This window comes from Ovis canadensis, chromosome 3 (genome assembly GCF_042477335.2).
Source record: "Ovis canadensis isolate MfBH-ARS-UI-01 breed Bighorn chromosome 3, ARS-UI_OviCan_v2, whole genome shotgun sequence".
In the NCBI taxonomy this organism is placed as follows: Eukaryota; Metazoa; Chordata; class Mammalia; order Artiodactyla; family Bovidae; genus Ovis; species Ovis canadensis.
This window is the reverse complement of record NC_091247.1, coordinates 224,455,616-224,467,970: the sequence shown is the minus strand read 5'-3', so window position 1 is coordinate 224,467,970 and position 12,355 is coordinate 224,455,616. Positions and strand designations below refer to the sequence as shown.

Genomic DNA, 12,355 nt, shown 5'->3' with positions numbered 1-12,355 from the left:
GTCTTCTTACTCTTTTTTTTTTTTTTGATTGCTGAGTTTTTAGCACCCCCTTAAGTTTTCCACCTAAGGCAAGTGCCTGCTCACCTCACCAAGTTCCAGACTTGCTGATTCTTGTAGTAAATAAAACACTAATCATCCAAAATGGCCAAGAGAGGAACAGTCTCCATGTATGGATGGAGCTCTAAACCAAGATTCCTGTCTCCACGAAGCTCTCTCTCCCTAGGGAGGTGCTCTCCAGTCTCCGTCCCCGCCACTCTCATGCTGCCTTGGTGTGCTCCTGCTAAGTCCAGGAGCAACATTGTAACCTGACACCACCAAGGACTCCAGGACAGCAGCAATTAAGTGAACACAGAAATTAACCCACTATGAGATTTTGTGGTTCAAAGACACAAGACTTGCTCTTGAGAGTTCAAGGGCCCTGCGTGGACCATTCCAGAGGCATCCCAGGGAGGTTAGGAGGCGCAGTTTGCTCTGGTTTTTTGATTCCTACCTTACCTAATCCTAACTGTCCCTTTCCTGTTTCTAACCAAGGTACCTTCTCCTTTCTGCAGAAGGGGTCCCACAGTCTAGTCAATGAGTGACATCCCTGGTATCAGGTGAGGATAAGCAGCTCTGCCAAGCCCTGTGCTGAGCACTGTGGACAGAGACTCAGGTCAGACTCAGGTCCTGCTCTAAAGAAGCTCCCAATTGATCAACCACAACATGGTGAGGTAGGCACTGTGAAGAGGGCACATTCTACCTAAAGGAGCCAGGGGACAGGGGAGCTCTATAGGCCTTGAAAGCTGAATCAGACCAAGGAGAGGGGAAAGGCTTTAAAGGCAAAGGGGAAGAGCATCTGCACAGGCACAGAGACAGGAGGTCCTAGCATATACAGGACCAGGGAGAAGTTGCATCTGGCTGGAGTGCTGGGCTGTGGGGTAGAAGAGAGGCAAGTAAGGCTGAAGGGATAAGCTGGGCCCAGAGAAAGAGGGCTCCATGTACCAAGCTGAGAAGCTTGAATAATCCCCAAAACGACTGAGGTGGCTTTGTTTCCACAGCTGCGTGTATTCTCCATTCTCAGACAACCCAGATGTAAAGGGGAGGATACAAACATTAAGATTCATGACTGAAGGAAAACCAACGTTGAGTCTTCCAACAGCATGTTGTTTTTGGCCAGTGAGAAAGTACTTAGGAAATCCTAGGTAGAAGGATAAGGAAAAAGCCCCAGGAGATTCAGGTTCCTGGGTTACTGAAGCCAGAGACCAGGAGTCACAGGACAACTACCTTTTTGAGCACCAAAGGCAGTGGGGTCTCTCCTGGTGGCCCCTCAACACTCTCAGCACTTTCCACCAGCGCAGACTTGTTCATGAGCATGGACATAAAGAGGTCATACTTCAGCAGCTGCTTTAGCAAACCTAGACAACAAAGGGGTGGGGAAGTGAGGCAAGAGCAGCATGGGTGCAAGGACACGCCCAAGGTGGCTCCTCAGACATCTGCTACAAGTTTCTTCATCTCTCCATAGATGTTCCTAAGCATTTTATTATTTTTAACGCTACTGTAGATGGGACTGTTTTCTTATTTTTGAGATAGTTTGCTGCTACCATATAGAAATTAAACTGATTTTGTATCCTACAATTTTACTAAATTCATTTATTAGTTTTAACAGTTTTTAGCGTAGTTTCTTGGACTTCCCTGGTGGTTCAGACGGTAAAGCGTCTGCCTACAATGCGGGAGACCCGCGTTCAATCCCTCGGTTGGGAAGATCTCCTGGAGGAAGAAATGGCAACCCACTCCAGTATTCTTGCCTGGAAAATCCCATGGTCAGAGGAGCCTCGTAGGCTACAGTCCATGGGGTCACAAAGAATCACACACAACTGAGCAACTTCACTTTTCTTTCAGTGTAGTTTTTAGGGGTTTCTATCTATAAGGTAGTATCATCTGAAAACAGAGACAGTTTTACTACTTCCTTCTTTTATTTCTGCCTTTTATTTCTTTTTCTTGCCTAATTGTTCTGCTAGGACTTCGAGTACTACGTTGAATAGAATCCCACCTTTTTCTTTGCAATCTCCATGACAGCGCACACCACAATTAATTCTAATTGTCCACATCTGCCCTCCACAATGGACTATGAATTTCCAGATTAGAGCATGGGTTTAATCACCTGTACAAATCCAGAAGGGGTCCTGGTTCAGAATGAACACTCTCTATGTGTTGCTGAGCTATTCAAAATAGAGCTCTTGGCCCAAACTGAAAATAAATTGTTGTTGCCCAGACTATGCTTTTCCCTGTAGCCCCTGCTTTGAAACAGGTCTGCACCCAATCACCATAGTGCCCATTTGCTCTATCCAAAATACGAAAGCTCCCTGCTCAAAAGTGTTTGATAGATTCTGTGTATTTATGTAGGAAGTTAACAGGAGAGGTTGAAAGGGTACACTGAACCTCAAATAACAAGAGAAACTTGGACTTCACCCTGGAGGCCAAAGGAAGCCATAGATGATTTTCCAAACAGGAAACTGACGGGACACGAGCTATGCAGTATGAAGATTAATTTGGCAGCAAGTGCAGGATGCACCAGGGCAGGCAGTAAAGACCAGAGGCAAAAAAACTGCTGTCCCACTTTTCCTCTTCTTCTCCTTCCAAAGGTGACATTCTTAAGATACCACACCAACATGAGGCATCTTTCACAGTCTGTGCCTCTTATCTCCCAAATCCATGACTTCTACCCCATGCAAAGCAGCAAGCCTCCCCACCACTAATGAGTCTGCATCTCAAATCCTAAAAAAAAAAAAAAAAAAATCTCAAAAAGCTTTCTCTTTTCTCTCCAGTCCCACATCTTACCCAAGCAGTTGATCTGTAGCTCCTTTGTATGGGCACCATCCATGGTGGAAAGGAAGAGAGGACACAGCTTCTCCCGGAAATGGCCCAAAAGCATCTCAGCAGCAACTGGGGAGGAGTACAGCTTCCCATAAAGGTAGCAGACAGAAGCCTGCACCCCCTCATTGGGGTACACTAAACCTCTCAACAGATGCTCCATCAGGTCACCTATCCAGAAACAACCAAGGGATCAAGGGAACCTCACAATGTCAACTGCTAGATGACACTCCAAACTACTGCCCTGAATGGGGCAGTCATGGTAGTCCCCTATAATCCCCCACAATACATGATTTCTGGGAACCTAAGAGAAAACCAAGGCATAGAGAAGTTAAGTGATTTACCCTTGGATAAATCTCTATGAGGTAACTTATTTCCTTTTACTAATAGAAAGCGCTTCTATATTCCAGAATTAATTCCTCCTCCCATCTGAAAGACTCATAGTAGATACTTAATTATTTTGTGTTAAAATAATGAATAGAAACAGCCCAAGACCAGAGTTCAGCAACACCTTTTTCCCCCAATTAGCCAATATAAAGCATATTTTGCAGATGAGGAAACTGAAGCCTATAGAAGGAAAGTAATGTCTTTCCAGGTGTACACAGTGAATGGACCTCCCAGATGGAAGTGTGATCAAAGCAGCTCTTGAGAGTGTAGAAGCAGCTCTTCCCCAGAGGTCACTCACCATGTTCCATCACAAGTTTGTCTGCCAGAGCAGGGACAGCATCTACCAACTTGCCAAGAAGGGTCAGGGTGGCCAGGCTGCCTCGCATGGAGGGCATGCTACACAGCTACAGAAAGTGAACACATTCCTTTCTGTAAGTTAGGATGAAAACAGATCTCCCATCAAAGTTCACCTTGCCCTATCCACACCAAAGCCTGTACTGCCTATGTCTCTCACAACAGTTAGTAACCAGCCTCTTTAGCTAAGTATCAACTGCCCCTACTGGACTGGGAAACCCCGGAGGAAAGGGACCAAATCAGATTTCTCTTAGAATCCTCAGTACATAGCTCAGTACGTGTTTGTTAAACTAAATTAAAATTAGCGTATTTTGCCCCCTATGGAGCCAGAAACTGGAGGGGTGAAAGTTGGACACATCATAAAAATGGAATTCTAGTTCATTGCAAAAAATTATTATTATTATCATTATTATAGCTACTATTACTGAACATTCTATTTGTCAGGTACTATGCTTGATGCTTGAGGCTTCCCTAGTGGCTCAGGGGTAAAGAAGCCGCCTGCAATGCACAGGAGACTCGAGTTTGATCCCTGGGTTGGAAAGACCCCTGGAGGAGGGCATGGCAACCCACTCCAGGATTCTTGCCTGGAGAATCCCATGGACAGAGGAGCCTGATGGGTTATAGTCCATCCATAGGGTTGCAGAGTCAGACATGACTGAAGCAACTGAGCATGCATGCATGCTTGATGCTTTTCAGGGAGAGTCAATAGTATTTATTTCACCTTTTCTATTGATTAGCTATAGCACCTTAAGTAAGATTCTTAACTCTTCTGATGGGAATTAGTATCAACTTTACTGGGTTGCTGAGAAGACTGAATGAGATATTGCATGTGAAGCACCAACACAGTGCCTACAGTATATAAAGGGGCATCACCATAATGATGTGTTGATATTTATAAATATAAATTTATAAATGTAATCTTATACACTAATCACATGCAGAATAATTATAATGACATGATAATTTAACTTTTTAATTAAATGTTGCTCTTAATGGTGTTAAATAAACATCTGTCTTTCTCTTGCAAAAAAAATTATTCTGATATTATTCCTATATCTTAAACACAATGCAAAAGCTGCTTGTTTAACTGATATTTTTGACTATATTGAAAAAAGCAGGTTAAATATAACTATTCAGTGCTTACTTTAGATGCTGATAAAAACAAATGCCTTTAGTACAAAATAGTGTATACAATTTAAACCAAACAAAAATACTAAGCCAAGACATAGTGAACATATTTCCTTAATAAATTTTTGAAGGAAATCTGTTCATATTTAGGAGGATATAGAGAATGGCCATGGGATGATTATGCCAGAAAATGGACTTCACCAACATGGAGGTAGCCTTTGGGAGACTAAAAGCGAAAGGGCGGAAGCTGCAAAGAGCACTGGAGCAGAAGACCCAGGCCCCGACTCTCGCTCTGCCACTGACTCAGTGACCTCAGGCAAGTCCCTTTTCCTCTCCAGATTCAATCTTCCAGTCTATCCAAAGAAGGGCTGACCCAGCTCTGACATCTGAGGATTCCAAGAGGTACTCAAGAACCCATGGATACTTACTGACCTCTTTGTGACATTCATCCAGCAGGCAATGAATGGTCTGCTCCAACTTCAGCTGAGTCGTAAGCTGGATAAGGACTGAACAGACACAATAGCATTACTTACTAGAAGACAACCCCAGGCCCAGACTTCTAATCAAAGTCATCTGCTTGTGTTAATTGGCATTAGTCTTTTCTATCTCCTCCATTCTTAACCGTTTTATCATCAATGGTTCAAAACAAGGCAATATATTACAATAATCTAGGAAGCTTTATAAAAAACAGAAACTACTGCTCAATTCCATCCCAGATCAATTAAATTAGAATTTCTAGAGAAAAGAGTCTAAGCATTTGGATATTTTTTAAGTTTCTCAGGTAAGCCTATTGTGAAACCAAGGTTGAAAACTACTATCATTATATTATTTCCACTTTTTTCCTTCCTTAGAATTTGCTACTTCATATACTAAAAAAGAGTTACGAGTTAATTCTTGTGCTGATAACTGACAATAATATTATCACTCAACCCCAAACCTATCCTTCTATACAATCATTTGTGTGCTTCTGCTGATGTCTTTGATGAGGAGTGGAGAAGAGGCTTGCTCTGCAAGTGTGGGGAAGCAGCAAACTAGATTTGGCTGCTGCTGAGGGAAGACTCTACCACTCCCAGAGTAAAGAAGCATTCTAGAACAACACTGACAGAAACAGAAAGAAGGCAGGAAGTAAACAGCAAACAGTGAGGAAGGAGCAAGTCCTTCTCCCTCTAGCTTTGAAATCTCCATCTAGTGCTCACCACCTCATGAAGTTTCCAGAGGATTCCAAGCTATGCTGGCATCTACCAGAAGCAGATGGCTTTAGGATGACAGCTCCACTCTAGAGTGGCCTTGGGAAGCCTTGGGGCTTCCCTTGTGGCTCAGCTGGTAAAGAATCCGCCTGCAACATGGGAGACCTGGGTTTGATCCCTGGGTTTGATCCCTGGGTTGGGAAGATCCCCTGGAGAAAGGAAAGGCTACCCATTCCAGCATTCTGGCCTGGAGAATTCCAGGGAGTGTATCGTCCATGGGGTCACAGAGTCAGACACAACTGAGCAACTTTCACTTTCACTGGTAAACAATCTACCTGCCAAACAAGAGACATGGGTTCAGTCCCTGGGTCAGGATGATCCCCTGGAGGAGGAAATGGCACCCCACTCCAGTATTCTTACCTGGATAATCCCATGGACAGAGGAGCCTGGCAGGCTATAGCCCATGGGGTCACCAAGAGTCAGACATGTCTCAGCGACTAAATAATAACAACAGGGCAGCCTTGAGGAAAATGGCAAAGGGAGATCTCCCCACCCACGCCAGTGGTTGGAACTGCAAGTGAGACGTTTGTTCATCCACATTCTCTATGCTGAGAGATAGTCAGAAGTACACACAGATCATACTGACTTGTGACAACTGCTAGCAGTTACAGCTGCTAACTCTATAGCTGTATGGTCATGGACCCAGCAGCAGCCAAGCAGCATTCCTCTCCTCAGCGGTCTGAGTTTCATATATGGGGTCCTTCCTCCAAACTTGTTAAGTTTTAATAATTTCAACCTTTCCCTTTGCTTCCCTAGTCCCAAGGGTGGCAGCTGTTTTCAGAAATTGCTACCTTGGTGAAAACTTGGTTCTCTTTTTGCCTTTAGTTACCTAGTTAATAATTCTTTAAAGTTCTTTTTTCTGTTCAAATAACTTGAGTGGTTTGTGTTTCCTCACTAGACTTCTGATACAGTTCTTGTTCTTTCTGCAAGAATCCTTTCATCTCAATGCTCTTGTCTTCCTTCTTCTTGAGTCTTACAGGTAAATTCAGACACTTCCACAGCTTTAAATACCATCTATGTGCAGACAACTACCAATCACCCAACACTAATGTAAAAAAGCAGTTTGTACATGTCTTTGTAATAGCACTTATCAGCCGTTACTATTTACCAGCCAACCTCTCCTCCAGATTGTAAACTCTAACATAGCAGGAATTATGTCAGATATATCACTAGTATCACTAGTATCGAATACAGTACTTGACACAGAGTAGGTGCCAAGAAAAAAAATGCAGAATTAATTATTAAAAATGGAGTTTTCTTTATCTGTCTGTAAAATGGAACACTTCATCCAGGTCTCAAATAGTCAGAGCGGCAATTCAGGGTAATATTTCCGGCTTCAAATGCTGAGAACACAGAGTTTTATCTTACCTTCAATACAGAGGTCTGTTATGCTCCCATCCTCTACATTACATAACAGTCCTTGGAGCAGAAGGAAGAGGGGGATGGTTAACAGTTAAAAGAGAAACAAATCCAGAAAGGCACACTATGAATACTAAGACTAATAGCAGCTTTAAGCAATGTCCCAGCTAAATTCTATCCTCAGCACCAAACCCCAGATTTTCAATAACAGCACTCTGGCTTTAAAAGGATAAAAATAGTCAGTGTGTCACAGTATAAAAACTGTGTGTTCTGGAGTCTGTAACAGACCTGGGGTAAAATCCCAGTTCTACCAGCTGTTAGCTAAGGCCTGCCTGAGCCTTGGGGATCATTCTCTCTCCCTTAAAAGAATATTTTGGCAGTTGAAAGCCTGAAAAGCCTCTAGCAAAGAAAAGCATTCAATTTGAGTTGGCTCCCTTCCTCCTTGAAAGGGCTCATTCCCTAGGACACTATAACTGTATTAAGAGGAGGGACTTCTTAATTCATCTTATTTTATACATGAAGAAACTAAAGGTACAGAAAAGAAGTCACTCAATCAAGGTCACAGTCATATCAGCAGACTCCAGATCTGACTATTAATCCTGTTCAAAGACCAGACAGTCTAGACTTTTTAAAAGAACACATCCACCTTCACAATTTTATTAACACCTGAGCTATAGTAAAGCCAGTTACCATACAATGCATCGTGTATCTCAGGAAGGGGACCATTTCTTCACCATTATAACAAAATAATTTGTAAGTTAAACTTTTACATTCCGAACAGTGGAAACTATCGTTCCAAGACCATTTCTCCAAGACCCAAAAACAAATGTACAAGGTATACAGGCAAAATTCATTCCAGGTTTTCTTTTCAGTCTCACCGAAAAGCATGCTTATGAAGTGGATACAGACTTTCTGATCCTGAGCCACCAGCTGCACAACCAGGGAGGCATGCTTCATGAGAGCATCTCGGAAGCCCGACAGCACATGCTTCTTGCGCACCAACTTGGGGCAGATGAAGAAAATATTCAGTAGCAACCAAATCTCAGTTGTTCTGAACCCAAACAAGTATCATTTCCAAATATAATTACAAGATTACACCAGTGGGATCATCTGAACTATGGAGTATGAAGAGGCATCATTTACACACAGGAATCCACATGTTCAAACAAAGGATGATACAAGAACTAAGGTTTCTAATACACTATATTTACAGAGTACTTTACTGTTCACAAATCACTCTTTTGTCCACTAGCTCATTTAAGCCTAATTAATTGGTAAAGTAAGCAGGAAAAGGTACTACTATTGCTGTTTTGGAGATGAGAAAACTGAGGGTCAGAGACTTTGCCAAGGACTCAGATCTAAGTATCCAACCAGGTCTTGTCCAAGGCTCTTTCCACAGTCTATGAGAATGATACTGGGGACCCTTCATAAGTCTCACTGAAGTAGGCAGAGAAAAATGCATCCTTCCATTCATTGCAGGCATCAATCTTCACACTCAATTTGCCTCCCTATACAGGAAACTGGGTAGCAGCTGTGCAAAGTGTTCAAGACAGTAACAGAAGATAGATTAAAAAAAGGGTGTACTGAGGATAGAACATGAACATAGGTACAACTGACTACATTACCCCTTCAGTTGGTGAAAACTGAAGCTAAGACAAGTACGTTCAATAAAAGGTGAATTGCGTCTTTTATTGCCTCTAACCTGTGCTATTACAAGTCTCTCGTTCTTGAACTTCACCAGTTCCTCCCACATGATTCATTAAGCTAGTGACCTCAATGAGTTATTCAAAAAATTTCAATGACATTCCTTCACCCGCTAGATCCAAGCCTTAGCCTGGATTCAAACTCTTCCAGGAACTGATCTCAACTGTGGCTCTCCAATATTACCTCCCTCAGCTGCCCTTCAAACACATTCTAATGACCTCCCCAAACTCATCCTTGCTAATCCCACCTCCTGGAAAAAGCTCCCCCATTTCCTCTGGCCCAAATATCACCCATCTTTTCAAGTGTAATTCAAATGCTTCCTCCTCTTAAAAAAAACTTCCTTAATTTCACTCCTTATCCCACCAAACAGCACTTACCATAAACATGTCCAGCTTCTAAATTCCCAGAAATGTGTTCTTATTTTCTCCCATACCTCACTATCTTATTCATCTCTGTATCTCTCACTCTCCAAGAATGGCAGTCTCAGAACTTTAGCCTCAGTGATATTACAGATGTTATCAGCTAGTCCAGCGGTTCTCAGAGTATAGTCTTTGGACCCAGAGTATGCCCAAAATCCTTTCATAGGATCCACAAGAAGAAAATTATTTCCATATAATACTAAGATGCTATTTGACTTTTTCAGTTATTCTACTGAGTTTACAGCAGAGTTTTTCCAAGGAGATATGTCACAACAGATAAAACGCAGAAATCCAGCCGTCCTCTATTAAATCAGATGTTAACAAAATTTGCAAAAATGTGAAACAGACATTCCTTCCATTATCTGCTGTTTTGAAAGTATTTTCATTTTGAAAATCATGTATGCCACAGAACTGTACATTTAAAAGAGTCAAAATGGTAAATGGGATGTTACCTATTTTTTTGGCAAAATAAAAAGAATTGCATTAATATGTAATGGATTTACTATTATTTTTAAATGAGTATCTTAAACTTTGTTACTTTCAACACAGTAAATAAACAAAAGCTCTGTGGGGTCCTCAACACTTTTAAAAAGTGGAATGGTATCCCCAGAGCAAAACCTTGAGGACCGCTGATCTAGCTGATTCCCCACCCACCCCATGGTAAGAATTCCCCTCCTGAGAATCTGAAAAACAAGTTATCTCCCGAACTCTACTTGGAGGCGTCCATGGACAAAAAACTCACAGGACAAGTGGGCAGACATTGAGGGAGCGGGAATGTCACGCTCCAGCCGGCTCTGCCTCTCAGAAGGTCTTCCCCTCACCCCACTCCCGCCTGCCCATAACATCCATTCCTGCTGCCACAGAGCCCAAGGCGCCCCCGCCTCACATTTCCCTCAGAGCTGAAGGGAATAAGGCCCTGCGGTGTGTGCGCCCGGCCCACAGGCTGCGCTGGAGGGAGCCTGAGCGAAGGCTGGACCCTGGAGAAGGGGAGGGTCAGCAAAGGGCGGACGGCTGAGAGGAAGGCAGAAGGAACGCTGGGAACGCGTGCCAATGAGTCTTGGAGGGCCCCGAGAGCCCTGGATTTAGTGCGGAGAGCGTAGGCCCACACGAGGCGCAGAGCCAAGGTCAGGGCCTCGTTATGAAAGAGGCTGCGGGGCGGCCTGCGGGGTAGGGTCAGGGGCGGGCCTGGGTAGGAGCCAAATTTAACCAGGCCGGGGCCCGGCTTAGTTTCCCCGGAGGTGAGTCAGGTTCAAGCGACCTGCTCCGTTGAGGGGAGGGCCTAGTTGGTGAGGGAAATGCTGGGACCCAGTTCGCACCGACACGCCGGGCTCCGGCAGCAGCTCCAGCGCGCAGGCCAGGCAGCAGCGTGGGGACACGGGCAGCAGCCAGCGCGACTCGTGCCGGTAATGGGCGCTCTCGAAGAGCAGCGCCGCCTCTTCGTCCCTGCCGGGCCCGGGGAGGCCTGCCGCCGCCTCCCTCACAGCCATCCCTCGACCGGCGTTCCACCGCGACAGCACTGTTCCCGCCAAGTTTATGCGCAAGCGCACTGGGCAGAGCTCGGCGCAGGCGCAAGAGGAGGGTAACGCGCCTGCGTAAACCGAGTACCTGGCAATTCGGGCGAGCAGCGACACCTAAAGGCGGGTGAAGGGACTCAGGACTCGTCTTGTACGTCTAAGCTCAAAGCTGTTTGCTCTTATCAGTTCTGTTCAGTTCAGTCACTCAGTCGTGTCCGACTCTCTGCGACCCCATGGACTTCAGCACGCCAAGCCTCCCTGTCTATCGCCGACTCCTGGACTTAAACTCATGTCCATCAAGTCGGTGATGATGCCATCCAACCATCTCATCCTCTGTCGTCCCCTTCTCCTCCTGCCTTCAATCTTTCCCAGCATCAGGGTCTTTTCAAATGACTCAGTTCTTCACATCAGGTGGCCAAAGTATTGGAGTTTCAGCTTCAGCATCAGTCCTTCCAATGAATATTCAGGACTGATTTCCTTTAGGATGAACTGGTTGGATCTCCTTGCAGTCCAAGGCACTCTCAAGAGTCTTCTCCAACACCACAGTTCAAAAGCATCAATTCTTTGGCACTCAGATTTCTTTATACTCCAACTCTCACATCCATACATGACGACTGGAAAAACCATAGCTTTGACTAGACAGACCTTTGTTGGCAAAGTAACAGAGGAAAACAATAGAATGAGAAAGTCTAGAGATATCTTCAAGAAAATAAGAGATACCAAGGGAACATTTCATGCAAAGATGGGCTTGATAAAGGACAGAAATGGTATGGACCTAACAGAAGCAGAAGATATTAAGAAGAGGTGGCAAGAATACACAGAACTATACAAAAAAGATCTTCATGACCTAGATAATCACAATGGTGTGATCACCAACCTAGAGCCAGACATCCTGGAATGCGAAGTCAAGTGGGCCTTAAGAAGCATCACTACGAACAAAACTGGTGGATGTGATGGAATTCCAGTTGAGCTATTTCAAATCCTAAAAGATGATGTTTGCTCCTGTAACTTGCAGGAATTCGGCTTCACCATGCCGAAGGTTGAAAAGCATTTATAAAGGCGCTGTTATTAGCCTTGAAAAACAAAGGAAAGGAAACAATCTATTTGTGCTATTAAAAAATTAAATGATCTCGGTGATTTTTATCAAAAGCTGTCAGCACTATCATTTTAAATTTATGTGACACTTTTCTCTCAGACAATCTAAGGTGATGCCTTTCTCTCAGAGATTCTAAGGTGATCCCCTTAAAATATCCTCTCACAGAGAGCTACACAGTACTTGCAATTTTGTGAGCCCAGAAGGAATCCTGAAGAAGAAAAATTGGTTTATTAAATATATTAAGCAAATCGGTCAATCTACAGGAATTTAATTAGCACCAAAATGCCCAGCAAGCTG

General features: G+C 43.9%; 1 protein-coding gene across 3 annotated transcripts in view; it reads right to left on the bottom strand.

Annotated features, from left to right (window-relative positions):
• Positions 1-10,966, bottom strand: part of MEI1 (meiotic double-stranded break formation protein 1) — a 55,532-nt gene extending 44,566 nt beyond the window's left edge. For all 3 annotated transcript variants that reach the window (XR_011255351.1, XM_069581678.1, XM_069581679.1), the window contains exons 1-7: positions 10,765-10,966; positions 8,204-8,327; positions 7,335-7,385; positions 5,152-5,225; positions 3,536-3,641; positions 2,818-3,021; positions 1,264-1,394 (exon numbers count right to left, since the gene is read on the bottom strand). Coding sequence is in view for 2 of the 3 variants with exons in the window: in XM_069581678.1 (XP_069437779.1) it covers positions 1,264-1,394; positions 2,818-3,021; positions 3,536-3,641; positions 5,152-5,225; positions 7,335-7,385; positions 8,204-8,327; positions 10,765-10,935 (861 nt within the window). In the remaining variant the exon portion in view is untranslated. The remainder of the gene's footprint in view (positions 1-1,263; positions 1,395-2,817; positions 3,022-3,535; positions 3,642-5,151; positions 5,226-7,334; positions 7,386-8,203; positions 8,328-10,764) is intronic.
• Between the last annotated feature and the right edge of the window lie 1,389 nt (positions 10,967-12,355).